This window comes from Adiantum capillus-veneris, chromosome 9 (assembly GCF_014529385.1).
Source record: "Adiantum capillus-veneris isolate H3 chromosome 9, ASM1452938v2, whole genome shotgun sequence".
Classification (NCBI taxonomy): domain Eukaryota; kingdom Viridiplantae; phylum Streptophyta; class Polypodiopsida; order Polypodiales; family Pteridaceae; genus Adiantum; species Adiantum capillus-veneris.
In genome coordinates, this window is record NC_140939.1 from 117974310 (window position 1) to 117995350 (window position 21041).

The 21041-nt window shown below is 44.2% G+C and overlaps 1 protein-coding gene across 3 annotated transcripts in view; it reads left to right on the forward strand.

The window, feature by feature from the left end:
* TIC40 (hydroxyproline-rich glycoprotein family protein) overlaps positions 1-20209 on the forward strand; it is a 146662-nt gene extending 126453 nt beyond the window's left edge. For all 3 annotated transcript variants that reach the window (XM_086520015.1, XM_086520013.1, XM_086520014.1), the window contains exons 12-15: positions 19458-19531; positions 19695-19798; positions 19879-19926; positions 19999-20209. In XM_086520015.1, coding sequence (XP_086376141.1) covers positions 19458-19531; positions 19695-19798; positions 19879-19926; positions 19999-20061 — 289 coding nt within the window. In that variant the 3' untranslated portion in view covers positions 20062-20209. The remainder of the gene's footprint in view (positions 1-19457; positions 19532-19694; positions 19799-19878; positions 19927-19998) is intronic.
* Positions 20210-21041: the final 832 nt, after the last annotated feature.

Consider the following 21041-nt stretch of genomic DNA (forward strand, 5'->3'; position numbering starts at 1 on the left):
GCTGTATGGCACAGTAAGCTCTCTCTTATGCCCAAATTTTCACAAAATTTGTTAAATTCAGCACTGTGAACTCCCCATCATTGTCCATACGCAGGCATTTTAGCTTTTTACTTGTTTGGGTGGTCACAAATGGATGAAATTTCTTAAACGCAGCAAAGGCTTCATCCTTAGATTTAAGCAAATAAACCCAAATATTCCTAGAATGATCATCAATAAAGGAGACAAAATAGCATGCACATCCCATAGAGTTAGTAGGCATGCTACATACATCAGAATGTACAAGATCAAGCACACAAGATTTACGAGAGACACCATAGTAATAAGAACGCTTTACTTGCTTGCCATATTGACATTCATTACAAAAGTCAAGCTTTGTGCCTTTAGCATCAAGCTTGTTCTAAGTACAAAGCTTAGAAAGACCCTTTTGGCTCATATGGCCAAGTCTCTTGTGCCACAACTCCATGTGAGAGTTAATTTCAGCCAATGCAATAAACTTGGCCAACATGGCCTTTCCATGCATGGAGTAAAGTGTCCCTTTCTTTGTGCCCTTTACAATCAGCCTTGAGCCTTTAGTCATTTTCCACGATCCTCTCTCAAACAAGATGCTGTAACCATACATATCCATCTGACCAACAGAAAGCAGACTCTTCTTGATTCCCGACACATATCTAACATCATGCAAGACAAGCTCATTTGTGCCATCTATGGAGAGATGCACAGTGCCAATACCCTCAAGGGAACATGGGCACGAGCTTTTGGGGAACACAACTTTTGGAGCGGGGCTTCTCACTTGTATGCTTTTTACCAGGGGTAGTGCCTGGGCCTCATCTGTTGGCAGATTAGCTTGGGAGTAGTGCAAAAAAGCTCCCAAGAGAGAGGCCCTCGGACATTGTACTCGCAATAGTAAAGAAATACTGGAAGGGGCGCCAGTCTTTGTGGCTAGTGCGTCTAAACACGGAACTTCGCCGCTTCGTGTTCTCTCTCTCTCTCTCTCTCTCTCTCTCTCTCTCTCTCTCTCTCTCTCTCTCTCTCTCTCTCTCTCTCCAAGTTTACTTCAGTTGTCTCACGTGTGTTGCTATAGATCTTCGGCTTGGAGTGTTTTCCCCACTTGTAGGTGCTTCTCTGCGTAAAAACAAAGTAGACCACCATGTCTATGCATTTCCTTTCAAGTAGATGCCGCCCTTCGCACCTCGGAAGCGTTCCGAGAACCGACCTCTCAAGAAGGCGACATCAAACTACTGTATAAAGTTTAAACTCAAGGGCTCGATGGGTGTCCTCGTAGCTTGAAAACGTGTCAAACTTGATTACTTGACCCTCATTCTTGAGCTCCTTGGTCTTCTGTCCATTTGTTCTCTGCTAGAAGAGAACGAGCTCTCCTTTAAATTGCTAGATGGCCTACCTTGCCTCTAGACTTTTTCAAGAATCTGCTTTTCTGGCTTTTCTCTGCTTCTTCTGCCTAGTTTGGAACTAGAGGACGAGGAACTATTGAAACTCTCTGGAAACAAAGAAAAATCGGGGTTATCCTCAAAACAAACACACTTCTTGGATATGGTTACCACCTCGAAAGTCGACTTCCGACCCAAATAACCGAGGAAATTTGTAGATTTCCTCTTCTTCCAAGAGTGCTTTAAGCCTTTCCTTAACTAGTTCATCTTCTTTTCACGAGCTTTGTCAAACTCTTTCTGCGAGTATAGTTTTTTGCGTTTTTGCACTTACTTTTCTTTCAACCTCCTTATCGTCTTGAGAGGAGAATCAACGGCCTCGTCATCTCTAGTGAATCTCATCAATCGGGTAATTCTGCAAGTGATTCTCATATTTCAGATCTTTGGAGTACTTGCTCAATTGCTTCACACATGTGTCAACCTGCAGTTGACATTTGTACTCTGTTTGTCGAGATCACCCAAATTTCCATTGGTTTCTTCAGTTTCCACGCTGGGTTTCAACGTTTCTTCATCTCCCCGACGACCAATAGTCGTAGGGGTGGTCTCTGTTGGATTCTCCGCGAGAATCCATGTGTGCTGCAGAAGAGATCGAATCCTCTGTAGAAGGAGAATCGTTCTGAGCTCTATTACCGTTGTAATAGACTTCGACACCCTAGCCAAAGATCTAATGCAACACGCGCGAGAGAAACTGGAAGAACTGAACAGAATTGAGAGAGACGACACGACATGATGCTCTGACTGAGGCTCTGCTGACAACAGGTCACGATAAAAGTCAGTAGCTGTTGGGTTAAAGGCCTAAATAACCCCTTTTTGTACATTTTTATACTTTGTCCAGGTTCATATTGAACCTGGACACATTTTTTAAAGGTCACTTATAATAAAAGTGGGAAAACCCAAAATTCACTTATTGAGTTTTCCCCAAAAACGTGAGCTCTCTCTCTCTCTCTCTCTCTCTCTCTCTCTCTCTCTCTCTTCTTCTGCTAGCGCTTCCTCTCGTGTTGCCCTTCGCCTCCCCTCTCTGCACACACACTGCACTTTCTCGCGTGCTCTTTCACTTGCACACAGTGCCGCGCGCTCATCAACTGGTATCAGAGCCCGATTAGGGTTTGCCCCCAAACCTGCAAACACTGAATTTCAGCCAAGAAGGTCAACTTTATCGCGAGATTTTGCAATTTCGTCGCCAAAGGACTCGTCCCGGACACAAGAGAGCTCTCGGCTACCCAAATTGACCTAAAATAGGTTGAAATTAGGTCAAAAACAGGAAATTACAAGTTATGACAGTGAAAATATAGGTTTTGGAAATGATGTATTAAGGTGTGGGAATACTTTTGTTAAGTCCCCGCTACCCGAAAACCCTGAAAATTGCCGAAAAACAAGCCCTAAAACAGGTGTTTTAAGCAAATTTCAGTTTTACGCAGGTTTTTGTAAGTGTTTTTATGGTGCGATTACATTGGGAAAAGTGCAAATTGATGCAATCTACGCACATTTGACAAATTTTGTCGATGTATGACCATTTGTGGCTCAATTTCATGCAATTTTGATGCTACAAATTGGCGCTTTTGCGCTTACATGCTTCTAAAGGCTGTGTATTAGCCTTATGTATGTCTTCTGAGGCTAAAAACAACTAAACTCGTTGTTTTCAAGCACAAATTCGCTCACTGAAATTTCCTGAGCATAAATTTCAGAAATTGAATTTTGTGTCCAAATCGTCCTATTTTGCCCCAAATTGCTCCTGTGACCATTTGGAGCTGTAGTGCACATCTCTGTGAGGCTATACTCTGATTTTTGCGCATTTTGCCCAAAAAAACAGCGTATTATCCCTCTTATTTCGTGCAACTATGGCCTCATCTTCTTCGGATGTGAAGAACCTCTTCGAGATTAGGAGGTTTGATGGTACAGGTTTTGATCTTTGGAAAGACAGGATTCGGGGAATCCTATTTCTTAAGGATTGCGAAGGGACACTTGAACAGGTGAAGCCAGAAAATATGACAGATGAAGCATGGGTTAACATGAACAGGAAAGCTGTTACATACATTAAAATGGCCATGACAGATGAGACCGTCATTGATGTGAAAGGTCTCACGACTGCTTTTGATGTGTGGGAGAAGTTAAAGGGAATGTATGAAAATACAACGCCTGTCAACCAGGTGCACTTGATGCGAAAACTTGTTGGCATGCAACTAGATGAGTCCAAGAGCGCGGCAGAGCACTTGTCATTGTTCGCAGGTACTTTGTCGTAGTTACAGGATTCTGGCTTGCCCCCTTTTGATGATAAGCTGAAAGTTATCTTCTTGCTTATGACCTTACCTGAGTCATGGGAAACTTTGGTGGTTTCGTTGTCCAATAACCCTAATTTGACCTTTGATGGTGTTAGGGGTTCTATCTTGAATGAAGAAATCAGGAGGAAAGCAAGTGGAGAGGGAGGCAGCTCTGCCAACATGGTTAGAGGCAGGACAGAAAAGAAGAATGCTTATGCACTGAGGAGTAAGAGTAAGAGTAAAGAAAGGGGAAATGCAAGCAAAGGGAAGGGTGATGTGACTTGCTATCAATGTGGCAGGAAAGGTCACAAGAAACCCGATTGCAGGTACTATAAATCTGAGTTAGAAAGAAAAAACAATGGTGGAGACAAAAAGAAAGAGAAGAAGGAAGTCAAGGCAGATGCACAGGATAGCTCAAAGGACAAAGAGAAGGCCAATGTGGCTTCTAGTGTCGTGATTGAGGAGCTGTCAGATGTAGAGGACATCTTGTGTGCCACTTTGTCAGATGATGATGCTTATGACTTTGATGCCTCTCTAAATGTTCATTCACAGGACATGCAGATCACCAAGAGTGATCTTATTGATGCTTTATTGACTGTCAATGATGCATTGTCCCAGACTTGGATTGTTGATTCCGGTGCTTCATTTCATGTGACTCCTATCAAGGAGTGTTTCTCTACTTTTGATGCGGGCAAGCGTGGCCATGTATACCTTGGAAACAATCATGCATGTTCCATTGAGGGTATTGGCACTGTGCATCTCTCCATAGATGGCACAAATGAGCTTGTCTTGCATGATGTTAAATATGTTCCAGCTGATTTTGAAGACAAGGAGGACAGGAAAGGAAAGAAGCCCATGGCTGGTCTAGTGCCAGATATGGTGGGCGACAAGCCAAATTCAGATGCAAGTGAGCTTTGCAGAGCATGGGGAAAGGTTAGGGATCAAACAATGCTTATCTTCTTTGATCTAGGTGCCAAAGCCAACTTCATTTACCTAGAATTGGCTTCAAAGTTGGGAATCAGACCTGAAGAGATGGGGTATACAGCAGAGGCAGGTTTGGCATGTCCTGGCCATACAGAGGCTGTGACACCCATCATTGGAAAGTTGCGTCTACATATCCAGTCCTATGTAGATGCTGAAGAATTTTACATCATGCCACTGGACGGATGTGATGTGCTGTTAGGTATTCCTTGGTTGTTTCGTGTACAGGGAATCATGGATGCCTACAACAAAAAGATCACTGTACAGAGCAGGGGAAAGACTCACATTCTGGATGTAAAGCTTAAAGGGGAGTCTATTCCTACTATATTAGCTTCTGCTATTACTTCTGTAATGAAAAAGCATCTTTCTGCGTACTTGGTTTTTGCACGTGAAGTGTTAGTTTGTGATGAATCAAATTTATCTGTGTTAGATAAAGAAAGGTCAATGTTTTTACAACAATATAGTGACTGTTTCTCCGATTCATTACCGTCTCAATTACCGCCAGAGAGACCCGAGGACCATGCGATAGATTTGGTGCCAGGCAGTAGCCCACCAAATAAGCCTCCGTACAGGGTTAGTGCGGCTCAGCAGAAAGAGATAATGGGCCATGTACAGGAGCTGTCAGAAAAGGGGCTGATTCAGCCCAATTCATCTCCATTCTGTTCTCCAGTGTTGTTGGTGCAGAAAAAGGATGGCTCATGGCGTATGTGCATCGACTACCGTGCACTGAACAAGAATACCATCAAGATTAGGTTCCCTATACCTAGAATTGATGATATTATGGATAAATTAGAAGGAGCAGCTATGTTTAGCAGGATAGATCTAAAGAGTGGGTACCATCAGATCCGCATTAGATCAGAGGATGTGCACAAGATTGCTTTTAGAAGAAGGCAGTCACCTTTAGATGGACACAGAAAGAGATTTCAACTTTTAATCTCTTAAAGGAAAAGATGACTTCAGATCCAGTCATTGTGTTGCCAGATCTTAGGAAGTCATTTGTGGTCCAGTGTGACGCTTGTGGTAGTAGCATTGGTGCAGTTCTAATGCAAGATGGCAACGTAGTAGCCTATGAGAGCAGAATTTTGCAAGGGCCAGAGATGACCATGAAGGTCTATGAGAAAGAGTTACTGGCTGTGATTCATGCGCTCTTAAGTTGGAAACACTACCTGCTAGGTGCAGATTTCGTTGTCCAAACGGACCATCAGACCTTGCGATACTTCTTGACACAGACAAAGTTATCTGAGAAGCATATGCGATGGGCAAATATTTTGTCCATGTTTCATTTTTAGATTGTGCATGTGGAAGGCAAGAAGAACGTTGTGGCTGATGCCTTGTCTAGGAAGCCACAAATTTTAGCTGTGTCCATTCCTTAACATCATGCACTTGATGATATGAGGGAACATTATAAAAATAATGAAGATTTTGCAAGGGTCTTCGAGCAGCTAATGCATGGACAACGTCATGAACACTATCTTCTCAAAGATGGGTTCATGATGATGCATGGCAGATTGTGTGTCACAAAGCCATTGGGACGCAAAGTTATGGAAGAGAGTCATGTCCCACCGTATGCAGGGCATCGTGGTATCGATGCTACAGTTAAAGCGGTTGAGACATTCTTCTACTGGCCTACAGCAACCACTATCTATTCCAGATAAACCATGGGAAAGTATTGCTATGGATTTTATCTTTGATCTTCCGAGAACGCAGACAGGAAACGATGGTATTTGGACCATTATTTGCAGATTCAGCAAACAGGCTCATTTTATTCCTGTCAGGAAGAAGATAAAGCCAGATCAGATGGCACGCTTGTTTATGAGCAATATTTTCAAGTATCATGGCATGCCACAGTCGATTGTTAGCGACCGTGATTCTCGCATGACAAGTTTGTTCTGGAGAGGCTTGTTTGAGAATATGGGCACAACGCTCAAATTCTCTTCGTCATTTCATCCTCAAACAGATGGGCAGTCAGAAGAGGCAAATTCTACTGTCCTAGATCCGCTGAAGTGTTATGTGTCAGAGCATAAAGGAAAGTGGGAGCAGTATTTGCCATTGGTGGAGTATGCATACAATAATACAGTGCATTCATCAACTGGCAAGGCACCCTTTGAGATAGTTGAAGGTGGCAAGAAAGTTCCTCCCATACTGCATACAAAGGACAAGATATTTGAAGCAGATAAGTATGTTCAGGACATGGATGAAATGTACAAGAAGGTCAAAGTGGCCTTAGAAAAGACTCATGCAAAGCAAAAGAAAGCAGCTGATCGTCACCGTCGTGAAGTGGTATATTCACTTGGTGATTGGGTGCTTTTACGCTTTGAAAAGGCAAGGTTAAAGAAGATGAAGGGCAAGGAAAGACTGTTTCCAAAGCTCAGCATGCGTTACTATGGGCCTTTTCAAGTGTGCGACATAATCAGTGATGTTGCATATAGGCTGAAATTGCCTGACAGTTGGAAGATTCACAATGCGTTTCATGCGAGTCTTCTCAGACCCTATGTGGGTGATGTGCCAGAAGATATGCCAATTGAAGATCACCCGGAAGTCGAGGAACTTGACGAGATCTTGGTTCCGGAACAGATTTTGGCACACAAAGAAAGGAAAGTGAAAGGCAAGGTTGCTAGGCGTTACTTGGTGAAGTTCAGAAACTATCCACCAATGGATGCTAAGTGGATGGAAGAAGGTGAACTTGCAGAGTCACCAAATGTGTTTTCACTCTACCTTGAAGCCTTCGATTTGCAACCTACTTTGACCCCTTGAGTTTCAGAGCTACATGGATTGTCAGTGTGACAATGGCTTTTGAAACAAATGATGTACATGGTATTTAAAGTGAGCTCAAATGAAATACCTGTTACATGAATGTTAGAGTTGTACAGATTGTCAGTTTGGCAATTTCTCTTATGGAATGTCCAAAAGTTTGGTTAGTGCTATAGAAGTGAGTATTTCTTGTCAGTTTGTCAAGGATACAGTAATTGCTTCTATTAAAGAGTACATGTGTAACTGCATTCTTAAACTGTCGGTTTGGGTATGCTCGAAAGTGTTACGGGATCCAACGTGTACTATAAGACAGTGGCAAAATGTGCAGCTACCATTTTGTCATTGGAAAGTTAGTGACTCAAAGCAATAGCAGAGTGCGCAGCTACCACTATGTCATTGGGACAGGGTTCACACGCAGGCAATACATGAGTCGACGAGGTGTTGAATACACCACGGTTGACAATGAGCATGTATGTGTCGTACATGTGTCGACAGGTGTTGGAACATTTTCTTACTCTGCCGTGAAGTCAACTGGGCAACCGGTTGATAGATTTTTAGGCGGCAACCCCGAAACGGGAAAATGCTTGTAAATGTGCCAAGTGGCACCGTCTGGTGCACTTTCCTCATGCAACAAGAAGTGGCGCTGAATTTTAAGCTGGGAGAGGCTCATTTTCAGTTTTGTCACAGGTTAAGAGCTATGGAGTGCTTGCTTTCCCTCCTATGTACAGTGCGGTGCCAGGAGTGATGCCCTGCACGCTACGCACTGCCCTCTCTCTCCTCTATGGCAGTATGTTATGCCCCGGGGACTAGTGGGCTTTCATGTGACCAATGTACAGTTGTGTGGGTTCATGCGCGATTGCCGAGGCAAGAGCCTCTTGCACAGGTATTGGATTAGCTAGCGGCTAATCCCACGCAGGTACAGGTGATTCGGAGAGGTTTCACGCTCGAAATCTTGTCCGATTCAAAGGGCAAGTAGCCCTACAGGTGCGGGAGCTCGAGGACTTGCTACGGATGCGACCGGCACGCGAAACGGAGCCCGAATCAGTGAATTACAGCCTGCTGTGTATTTTTGCAGGTTTAGGGTTTTGGCCCTAAACGGACCCTAATACCCCCAGGAGGTTCGGGGACGCGAGGGGACCGCTGTACAGGCGATCTGGCGCATTTTCAGGGCTGAAAAACAGAGAATTCAGCGTGCTGCAGATTCTCGCCAGGTTTTGCAAAGTGCTCGTATGCATGGGGAAAGTCGGTCAATGCCTGGGAATACTGACTGTGAAGGGTTCTAGTACAGTTATGCTGTCGAAATCCGGCCGGAACAGTTGAAATTCAGCCAAGTGTGTGCGGGGCAGCTTGTAGGGATCCACAGCGTTTATTCCCTCTTTTGAACAATAAAGAAATACCGAAAGGGGTGCCTAAGTTAGGGGCCAATCTGGTGTCGGTCTACTCATACAGGTGCAATCTAGCAGCGTGTATCCCTCTCCCTTTTGTTGTGTCTTGAAAGTACAGGTAAAGTGGACGACAAATTAAATGGGTGAAAGCTAAATCAAAGTTTAAAGTAAAGTCTACCGTCCTTTTTGGATTGAACAGGCCGGTTTCATTTGGTCTGGCATGCCTGCTTCATATGATCACTTACGCATTTTTGGTTGCGAAGCTTTTGTGCATGTTAGATTTGAGTTGAGGAGTAAACTAGATGGGAAGTCCATTAAAGGCCTCTTCATGGTATATGGTGAAGAAGGCGAAATGGGTTATAGGATTTGGTTACCTTAGCTCAGAAGGGTTGTACACAGTGGGGATGTTGTTTTTAATGAGACAAGGCTGCTTCAAAACAATTGTGCCTCAAAGCATGGCCATTAAAGGGTGAAATTTCAGCATGACCAGCTATCTGTTAGGCTTATTTTTGACCCTCAGGATGCACCACAAATGGCTGAAAATGTAGATGATCCAGTGGTGTTTGAGCCAGATGATGTTGGACAGCAAATTGAGGCTCCTGAAGGGCATTTTCAGCGAAGAAAAAATGCTGAAAATGATGTACAACAGCCCATTGTTGATGATTTTGTAGTGCCACCTGATGTAAACCCATTGCCGGATAATGTGGATCATTGAGTGAGATGCTCTACTCGTCAAAGACGGCCTGTGAGTCGATATGACCCCTCTTTGCATTATATTATGTTGACAGATGAGGGAGAGCCTCTTACGTATAAAGAGGCAAAGACATGTGAGCACAGCAACAAGTGGGAGCTTGCTATGCAGGAAGAGATTAAAGCTTTGCATGCTAATCATACTTGGGATTTGGTTGAATTGCCCAAAGGAAGGAAGGCTATTCCTAACAAACGGGTGTATAAAATCAAAACTGTTGATGCAAAACCCAAGTATAAGGCAAGGCTTGTGGCAAAGGGATATGTTCAAACCAAGGGCATAGACTTTCAGGAAGTGTTCTCTCCTGTTGTGAAGATGATCACTTTGCATGTATTGTTTGCCATTGTGGCTGCTCTTGATTTGGAAATGGACCAAATGGATGTACATACCGCTTTCTTGCATAGTGATGTGGAAGAAGAGCTTTACATGAAGCAACCCGAGGGTTTTGTCATCCCTGGCAAGAAACATTTGGTATGTATGCTCAATAGAAGCTTGTATGGGTTGAAACAATCATGTAGACAGTGGTACAAGAAGTTTGATCGCTTCATGCTTAAACATGGTTACAAAATACCAAACGTGATGAGGATGGCAGCCCTATCATTCTTGTGCTCTATGTAGACGATATGTTGATAGCTGCAAAGAAAAGAAGCATTGTCGATGCTCTTAAAGGGCAGCTGAAATAGCCCATGCAGTGGGAGTTGTTAGCCGGTTTATGGCTAATCGAGGCAGGTTACATTGGGATGCAATGAAGTCCATTATGAGGTACTTGAAAGGGACTAAAAACAAATGCCTTTGCTATGGTAAAGGACCAATGGAGTTGAAGGGATTTTGTGACTCTGACATGGCTGGTGATGTGGATACACGGAAATCCACAAGTGGCTATGTATTTACTCTTGCGGTAGGTGCTGTTTCATGGTGTTCTAGATTGCAAAAGATTGTTGCATTGTCCACTACAGAGGTTGAATATATTTCAGCCACTGAGGCTTCCAAAGAAGCTATTTGGTTAGCACGCCTATGCAGTGAGTTTGACTTGCCTGCCAAGGCACCTATGCTTGGTTGTGATAGCGAGAGTGCTATATGTCTAGCAAAGAACGCCATGTTTCATGCACGCACAAAGCATATTGATGTGTTGTATCACTTCATACAAGAAGTGCTTGAGGATGGCCTTATTACATTGGTTAAGGTCCATACATCACAAAATCCAGCCGATGCTCTCACTAAGTGCTTACCCAAAGCACAACATCATCTATGCACATAGATGGTGGGAGTCACGTAGCTTAAAGGCGCCATTTATGCCTTTAAGTGGGAGGCTGTTTGGTTAAAGGCCTAAATAACCCCTTTTTGTACATTTTTATACTTTGTCCAGGTTCATATTGAACCTGGACACATTTTTTAAAAGTCACTTTTATTATGAACCTGGACACATTTTTTAAAAGTCACTTATAATAAAAGTGGGAAAACCCAAAACTCACTTATTGAGTTTTCCCCAAAAATTTGAGCTCTCTCTCTCTCCCTCTTCTTCTGCTAGCGCTTCCTCTCCTGCTGCTGTTCGCCTCCCCTCTCTGCACACACTGCACTTCCTCGCGTGCTCTTTCACTTGCACACACCGCCGCGCGCTCATCAGTAGCAACTGCACGCATGTCCTGTGGCCGTGAAGCAATTGACCCATCAGGCCTCCTCAACTGGCTGACATTGGCATGCGCATGTTGGGGTCCCATTGTCTCAAAGAAAGCTCCTGTCACTCTGTCACCCACCTGGGTCCACTGAGATGCGCTGTCGATGAAAAGCAAACTTGTGGTGCCTCTCCTCTGTGCTGGCAAGTTCCTGGTGAGCTTGTTGCACAATTGCTCCTCCAACCAAGGATTGTCTGGATGCTGCTCTTGCATCCTCTGCAAGGAAGCAACGCCCTGTTGGAGACGCTGCTTCTCCTCTCTCGCTGCAGCGTGTCTAGCTCAAGCCCAAAAAGAACAAGCTGTGCGCAAGGCAACCTCCTGTGCCAGGAGTCCTCAAGTATGTGTACATAGCATGGCGGGCTCTGTGTGTGAGCAAAGAAGTGAACCACAATGTGTCTACATCCTACCGAGTCTGGAGGTGTCACTGAATACTTGGCCAATGGTCACAGAGTTTGAACCAAGCTGTAACCCCTAGGTCGTACATGTGACGAGAACTCGAGGGCTTGTGTCTGCAGCCACTCCAACACTGAGTCTAAGGTCCACTCAGACTGGTCCCTGCCGCATAGGGGAAAAGAGAAGCCGACCGCGCTTAGTCCTGGGCCTCTATCCCTCTAGCTGCAAGGAACAGTACTTGAACTCTGAAGCAAGTTGCCTCAAAGTCTGGTGAGGGGTCGCCGAGGAACCGTGCAAAGTCGTAGGCAAAGAAATCCCAACGACGACGAATGTCGAAGCTCATCAGTCCACAAGGAACTGCTGCAAAGAGGGACGTCTGCACCAAAAGGGGGGTTTCGCAAGAAAGGCTGTCCCTCTCTCGCCAAGCGACTCGTGGCAAAAGCGCTGCCAAGAGATCTCCTAGCAGTCGAGGATGGTCTTGCCCCCTGGGACCGCTGTAGGGAAGGAGTGGGAAGAGATATGGAAGCTGGGGGGACTAGTGGGAGGAGGAGGAGAGGGGGGGGCGAGGAGTGGCAGAGGGAGGAGGGGTTGTTGGATGTGAGGCTGAGGTGGAGGGTGGAGCAGGGACCTCGTCCTGTTGAAGAGGGTCGAAACGGTTCCCTGTGGGAACCCACTGTTGCTGGACTGGAGCTTGGGGACCACTCTGAGTGCCAGGCTGGTGTGGTGGCTCCTGTCGACGTCGACCGTGAATCTGTCGCCAGCCCTCCTCCGCTTGAGCCCAAGGCTCGAAGGGTGGCTCTGGAGTCTGTCGGCGTACCCTGTGACTCTGTCTGCTTCTGCTAGCCAACCCTTGAAGGCTGGGGCTGAGCCCGCGATGTAGGTCGAGGTCTGCTCCGTGGGGGCAGGCCTTCGCAAGATGGCCCATTTGACGACAAATCAAACATTGAATCGGGAGGCCCGAATACTCCACGCTCTGATGGAACCAACCTCCACTCACCCGAGGAAGTAGGATGACCTTCGGGAGAGTGTGGGTGACCCGAACCAAAACATGTACTATGGGGATGCCGGACGCCTTGGCAGCTACAGAGGCTGCCGTGCAAGGTGTCTCCAGGATAGTCCGAATTTTTGAGCCTATCTTGGAAAGGGGCGGAAGGTACTCCCTCTGCAGGCTGAGGAAGCAGATTGAGATGGGCAGGTCAGCCTCCTCGGCAAGAATGTCGGTAGCTGGGTCGAAACAATTGCACCACCATTAGAAGTGTGCTCGAACTGCTCGGATGGTCAAGAGGCTCATTGCAATGACCTTGGACGCCATCTCGGGAGTCTCAAGCTCTATTTGGTAGTAGCCACGCCCGAGAAACTGAACATCGAGAATCTTGCCCACCTCGGCTAGAAAGCGGGCCTGAAGGAGATCACACACCTCTCCTCTGCTAGATCACGCACTTCGTTGTTGCAGGTAGGGGCAGGCAGCAGGCAGAGGGCAGCACTGAGCAGGGTAGGCAAGGAGGGGCAATAGGTGGAGGAAGGGGGGGGGGGGGGGGGGGGGGGGGGTTCCCAACTCTGTCTCTTCTCGGTATTTCTTTATCAATATGCTTCAACAAGTACAATGACCGAGGGTCCTCTCTCTTCGTAGTGCTCCCAAGCTATTTTACTGTAGGAGGCCTTGTCACACTTATAAAGTCCCTTGGCCAAAAGCAGTTACATGAAAAGCTGCGGTTTTAGAAGCATAACCCCAAAAGAATCTGTTGCCAAAAGCTCTTGCAAAAAGCTGCCAACAACTTATAGCGTGAAACGCGGAAATCCGTATAGCTTGCCACGTCATCACAACAACGTAAAAAGCGGAATTCCGTACAAGAATTGGTGGCAGACGTATTGTCTCGGAAGCCACGGGTATCCGCCATTTCAAGGATACACCATCAAAACTTTGAAGATATGCTTAATCAATATGCTACAGATCCCGATTTTGCAGACATCTTTGATCGGATATAGAGTAGGGAGACAGTTGCGGGTTATACTATCAAGGAAGGTTCCATTTTTTGATTGTTCACGTAACGAGAAAGAAGAATTTGATGGTAGACATGTTGCCTTGGAAGCCACGGGTATCGGCCATTTTGGCGATACACCATCAAAACTTTGAAGATATGTTTAATCAGTATGCTAGAAATCCCGATTTTGTAGACATCTTTGATCGGATACAGAGTAGGGAGACAGGTGCAGGTTTTACTTTCAAGGAAGGTTATCTAATGCAAAAGACTATGTTGTGTGTCAAAAGGATTTGCGGTTAAAGGTATTGACAAAGTGCCATAGTACCTTTTGTTGGGCAGAGAGGTATCGAGAGTACCTTGAAAGGGGGTGGAAAAGTCTTTCTTTTAACCTCAGCTCAAAAAGGATGTGGATGAGTTTTTACACACTTGTTTGGTGTGTTAGAAGGTCAAGTTTGAGAGACATAAAACACTAGGACTCTTATATCCTTTACCCATTCCGAACTGACCTTGGGAGAGTATAGCAATGCACTTTATCTTCAGCCTTCCTAAGACTAAGAGTGGGCACAATGAAATTTGACAGATTCAGCGAGCAGGCTTACCTTTTTCTGGTAAAGAAGACATTGAAAGCCAATTACATTGCCAAGCTGTTCATCTCTCAGATCTTTTGATTACATGGAACGCGTGCCTCTATACTGTCATCTAGAGAACCATGGTTACGAGCTTGTTTTAGAGAGCAATATGGGCACACGCCTTGACTTCTCGTCCTTGTTTCATCCACAAATAGATGGGCAATCGGAGATAGCAAACTCAATGGGTTTGGAATTGTTGAAGTCTTATATCTTTGATCATAAAACTAAGTGGGAGAAGTATTTGCCTTCGGTGGAATTTACTTACAATAACACAATTCACATGTCTATGGGGAAGGTGCCATTTGACATCGTCGAGGGTGTCATAAGGGTTCCACCGATTCTAAGCACTAAGGACAAATGTTTTGAAGCAGATCATTATACACAGGATCTAGACACTTCTTTTGCCAAGGTGAGGGAGGCTTTACAGAAGTCTCAAGCACGGCATAAGAAGGTAGCAGACAAGCATTAGCGTGACTTGCAGTTGAAGGAAATTGATTGGGTGCTACTCCGGTTTGAAAAAACATGCCTACGAAAGAGGAAGGGTGAGAAGCTTTTTCCAAAGCTTAGTATGCGATACTATGGGCCCTTTTCAGATGCAAGAAAAGATAAATGATGTATCCTTCCGACTTAGGTTATTAGATACTTGGAAATTTCACAATGCATTCCATGTGAGTCTTTTGAGACCTTTCAAAGGTGAAATGCCTGTGGACAGGGAGCCAGATGAGCAACTGGAAGTGGAAGAGACAGAAGAGATTCTCATTCTAGATGAGGTTCTCGCACACAAGGAAAGGAAAGTGAAAGGTAAGCTGATCCGTGGATATTTGGTCAAGTTCAGGAAGCTCTTGGTGCCAAGTAGATGGAGGATGACTTAGTAGATCCTCCTCAGATACTAACCTTGAGGCTTAGCTCTGACTATTCCAAAAGTTACTTATAAATGAGTAGGTTGAATTTGGTGCGGTGCAGATTGCACAAGACGGGAGCTGCTCCACTTCTTTGTCATAGGTTACCTTGATGTATTAATAAAGTCACTGATTTCTCTCTGAGATTTTTGGGATACTGGCAAGCTGATAGTGTTCTGCTGAATTACTTTATTAGAAGATGTATATTTGAAATGGGAATTTCTAAAATGAAATTGTTACATGTGCTCTCTCATGTGCGCATTGTACGAGTACGTGTCAGCGGAAAGATGAAATGATTGCAACATTTTGTCTAGTCACCTGACGGGTGATGTGAATGTGATGGTGATGGGATTTAGTAAATTAAGACAACCATGACAAGATCAACACGGGTGAATGCGATTGCTAAATAAGTCACAATAATCATGATTCTCATGTGAGATCTCGATGGGGATAATGATGTGAATGTGATGCGAATGGTCAATGATTGTCGTCTTTCTGCAAGTATTGGATGTGTACAGTCTAGTACGTCAGTACTTAGAGTCAATGTCTACTGAGCTAGTTTTTGTCCTATGTCTGTTTTGCATGCGTAATTGAGGGCGATTACAAGAGGGGGGTATGCTACAAATTTGTGACTCGGCATGTCCTAACTTGCAGAGAGGCCCAAATGGAGTTAGGGTTTGAAACCTAACACTGCCCAACTGACAAAACCTGGTGGAGGGGCCTAAACTATAACCGTTCTCTACACAACAGAGGGCGGTACTATCTCAATTACCTGTTAACTTTACACAAAGCACTGAGAAGAAAAGAGAGCACAGAGGCGTCCAGCGACTAGAATGTCACAGCAGACACGAAGACCAACACCCTGTAGGCCCCAAAGCTTGGCGCCCGTCTTGGTATTTCTTTATTCAATCAAAAACAGACGATCCGGACACTTATATCAAAGTGTCACAAAGCTGTCCAAACCTGGCGAGGGCTGAACTTGCAGGTTTTTGACCCAATTTCGGCAGCATAACGATGCCAAATCCCCTGTAGGTCAAAAGCACTGGTTTAGGACGGATTTCCTTGCAATTTAGAAGCTTTCTGGTGAGCTGTAACAGTATTTCAGCGTGTTGTAATTCCGTGTTTTGTGAGTGCGAGGTGCCCAAAGCCCTGCCAAGGCCTCCCCGAGGCTCCCCTGGTGTTCTCTGCAATTTAGGTGCGAAACCCTAAACGTGTAGAAAAACACAGCAGGCTGTAATTCTCTGTTTTGGATCGTTTTCAGTAGAACGAACACGTCTATGCGTGTTCCAAGGGCTCCCGCACGCAATGGGACAGTCCCCTTGTGATTTGGATGAGTTTTCACGCGAGAAAACTCTCCAGATTCGCAGTCTTTTGCGATGGAACTGTGCGTACCTGTGGGGGATTAGCAATTAGCTAATCCGGTTCGTGTTCAGAAGGCTCTTTTGCCTTGGCAAACGCGCATAAAACCATCAAAAACTGTACATATTCAATTGAGAAGCCCAACTAGTGGGACATTATCATATGTGCCAAGGGGAGGGAGAGATGCATGAGTGCAAATCATGGCGCCACATGAGACAAAGGAGAAGGCAAGCTTTCCATTGCAGATGTGAATCTGCACTCACTACTCACACACACATTGTAGGTCACTTATGCTAAAAAATCAGCCTCCACGCTCATTTGGGTGCCCGCTCTTGCTTAGGTGTCGTGCAGGTTGCTCTCTAAGTGCCAAGTGTGCCCCTTTGGTTATTTCCCTAGTTCCCACTTATAAAGTTGTGACTTGTCGAGTGGCCCAAATTCTCTTATGATGCACACAGGCTTCCATACTCATCAGAACTCAGTGCTAACTGGCCCTACCAGTCCGAGACTGACCGACCTAGATTCCCAATGTGAGAAACTTGTACGGCCGTAGCCGTTTCACACTGGCCATGCAATGTCCACTTGCACCTTTTCAAGTGTTCCGGGGAAACAAGTAAAAATAAAATAAATAAAATATGTAGCACATATTTAAAGAAGGCAATAGGAAAATACACCTCCCGGTGACACAAACCTTTCAATATAAAGCAAGAGCCCCAAAATTGCATAGACATGTTGACGTGGCAATTCTGTACGGTAGGCCCGGATTTTACGGCGTTGATGATGTGGCAATCGTACAACAAGCCCGAATCTTGCGTTGAAGCTTTTGGGGAGTAACAGCTTTTGGAGCAATGCTTTTCACTTGTATGCTTTTGACCAGGGGCCTTTAAATAAGTGCCATGGCCTCTTCTCTTGGCAAATTAGCTTGGGAGCAGTGCAAGAAAGAGGACCCTTGGACATTGTACTCTTGTGAAGCAATAATGAAGAAATATCAGAAGGGGCACTAGTCTTTGGGGAGAGTGCGTCTATAAGCAGAACTCCGCCACTTCGTATCTCTCTCTCTCTCTCTCTCTCTCTCTCTCTCTCTCTCTCTCTCTCTCTCTCTGTATTCAAGTTCACTTCAATTGTTTGCAGTTTTCTCACGTGTTGCTGTAGATCTTTGGCTTGGAGTGTCCAAGTCTATTACATGGACATGCTACTATGACCTAGAGCCAACCTGAAGACTCAAAAAGTGGAAGGTATTTGATACCGAAACCTTTGTGAGCTTATATGAAACTCCAGCATGCTATCAGATGACTTGAATCAGTTAAGATCCCTGCAGAACTTTCTTCGCTTGTACAAGACGCAAGCAGTTGTGTGAGCTGTTTTGTAACATCCGACGAGACAAACATGAAGCCTAGGACTAGTATAGCGTGCGGTTGCGGTCTCCTGCTGGCCGGAATCACAAAGCATGATGTGTGCGAGCATGTGAATGTCTAACCGCTGTATTTTTAAAACCATGTAATTTTGTGAGGTTTTAATCAATGGTGACTTGGCAACAATTTTTCAAGGATTTTTAAGTGTTTGGACACTTCACAGATATCTAGAAACTAGATAGGTAGAACTTGTTATAGAAGGACCTAGGGCTCACAATTTGAACAAGATCAGCAGTATTTCCAGTAACGCAACCTGTATGGGCCCCTTTCTTGCTTAGGTTCTACACCCTTTGCCTGCAAAAAGCCATGAATATTCGCTATAGAATCTCGATGTTGAGTCAAGTTCTCCTTGGTTGTTGACGGACTTATAAAAGCTTCGATCGTGTTGAACTTGTCTTGTGAGAGTAAGAGAAATTACTAACTTATACCACTGTACCAGACCTCAAAATAACTGGGACAGAATAACTTCACTTTTTAATTCTTGAGCGAACATGATATCCTCTGTCAGGTGTGACTACTAACCACACTCTCAGTCACAACTGGCACAGAGGCAATTTATTTAAAGATCCCAGATCATCAAAAGCGGGTATAAAAGCTATCTGCTATTTACAACTTATGATCAAAAGAATCTGGAATCAGTATTCACTCTTGAACTCGCCAAAAGGTTGCATAAAAAGAACTGCCACATCATCCAATCTGTACAACCCCACTGGCACAGATTCCAGGCGTTTGTACACAGTGCAGCATCACTATTGTGGTCTAGCCTTTGAGACTTGAGAGGCAAATTTCTTTGATGCTTCCTTGTCTTCTACTCTTGAACGCATTGAGATAGGGTGACTAGGGTTCATTCTCACTCATCTCTGGCGCGTGCTCCCATAGACGTGCAATTAGAGGTTGACTTTGAATTGTACTTGTGATCTAAACAAGCACTACATAAGTGAGGGTGTTTCCTGCTTATGGTATACTTACCAGTTGAGGATCATGAACAACACGTATGGATTATGCCTGAGAATGTTCATGAGGAACAAATGTCGCAACATCAATGCGATATTTGTTGTGCTTTTGCTACAACGATGGTCAAACCTGCAAACAATAGATTAAATAAAAGGAACATCACATAATGTCTTTACTGGATCACAATGGGACGAGCCACGCTTTTTGTGGTGAAACTGCTGTGTGTTCCCGAGAAACTTTGAGGTTTAAACTCGTAAATTCACTAAATACAACTATCTAAAAGTATATATGACCAGGCAAGTTTGGACACGAAAAATCATGCACAAGCTACACACCTTGAATGTTGAAGTGTACTTGGAAGATTTAGGCACTGATTCAAGATGATCAACGAACTAATGCAGCTTTTCAAGTTTACTCTCTCGTTGCTAGACCAGGAACACAAGCTTACACGCACACTTGCAGTCAATGCTTGCTGTTTTTGGCCCCATTTGTTAGAATGTTGTTTAGCAGTTTAGGGATTGATAGCTCTATCCTGCAGTTCTCCCCTTGGGATTCTAATGGCACGATATATGTTTGATGGTCTGAATGGCATAGGAACAATATGGGTGGAGAAGACGGTCTGGATATGCTGAAGTACATGAACAGTGATGTTGTAAAGCAGCAGTTTGGTGAGTTTTGTTCAAATTTTAGGGTGTTTGATTTCCTTTGACACAAACGTGGGCTAACTCAGTAATGAATGTGTGGAATAACAGAGTGAAATTTTCAATTGTACGATTTTTTTTATTGTTAGAAAAGTGCTCACTTTGAGACAGTTGGCTTCATCAACTGCAGAGCAAATTGGCTTGAAACCTGAGGAGGTTGTTGGTAAGATTCTAGCAAGTCCTGATATAGCTGCATCATTACAGAATCCCAAGGTTGTGGAGGCCATTATGGATGTATGTGCTTCGAACTGACAGGATTTTTTTAGTCAATTACTGTTTCCATAAAGTGAGGCGTTTTTTTTTTCCTTTTACAGTGCTCCCAGAATCCCCTGAACATAACAAAATATCAAAATGACAAAGAGGTAATGAGATCAGTTGCCCGTTTTAACTGATAATGTTGGTGGTATTATTTCTTATTTGAAGTGCTGCTCCAGGTTATGAATGCCCTAATGAAGATAGCCGAACTTTTCCCTGGTGCCAGTGGTTCTCCTTACTAGAATATCTTCCAAGACAAGTTGTTTTCTATTATTCTTTGCTAGTTGTAGGTCTGCCTTCAAAGGAGGAATATTGATGGTTGCAGCAGCTCAGAGGGTTGAGAAGGAGAAGTTCATTCTGGGCAACGGGTGCCGTTTGGGCGATGCAATACAATCTAGGACTAGTATAAGGAGCGGTGCTTCTTTTTTTGTTAGCTTGATAACTATTTTCAAGGCGAGAGCCAGTGCCTCTGTTACTTGGCCCACTACTGAATGATGCTAAGAGTGATTGGTGGATCTCTTAGCCTATCTGATGAAGTCATTTCCATTTTTCCTATGAGCTGAGTCATCCTTCAAATGGTGCCTAGCGCACTCATGTAAATTTCATGCTTTCGGATATCATAATATAAAAGCTCATCGGTTGAAAAAGCTTACTCCATTTGAATTTTCATCTTCTTACCAAATCCTCTTATTATAATTGGCTGTTTGCATATTTTTTTTCAGAGTTGCTGCTAACTGCTTACGTTGGGATTGCTCACATAGTTGGATTTAGTAAAGGAAACTTTAATAACATTTTGCAGAGAAGATTTTATATCTGGGTTTTAGTTGGAGAACTCTTATTGTTTATCACTAGTGGTCAACAAGAGAAATCAAAAGTGAAGACTTGAACTCAGTTTTTTTGAGTGATGTATAAAAGGTGCGTTGGGTTTAAAAGATGGTTTTTCTGGTTCTTTTTCAATCAAACATGGAACTTTTTGTACCCCACGATAGGAGCAGAGAAAATTGATGCATTTGTATATATACACTAGGTCTAATGGATTATAATTTTGAAGAGCGTTGTTAAGAAGTTAGGAAGGAATGTAACTCTTATCATAGAACAGAACAGTGTAGATAATTACCTTGAGTAAATGGCTGAGATAATTCAAAGCTGTACAACTCTCTCTCTCTCTCTCTCTCTCTCTCTCTCTCTCTCTCTCTCTCTCTCTCTCTCTATTGTTTTCTCT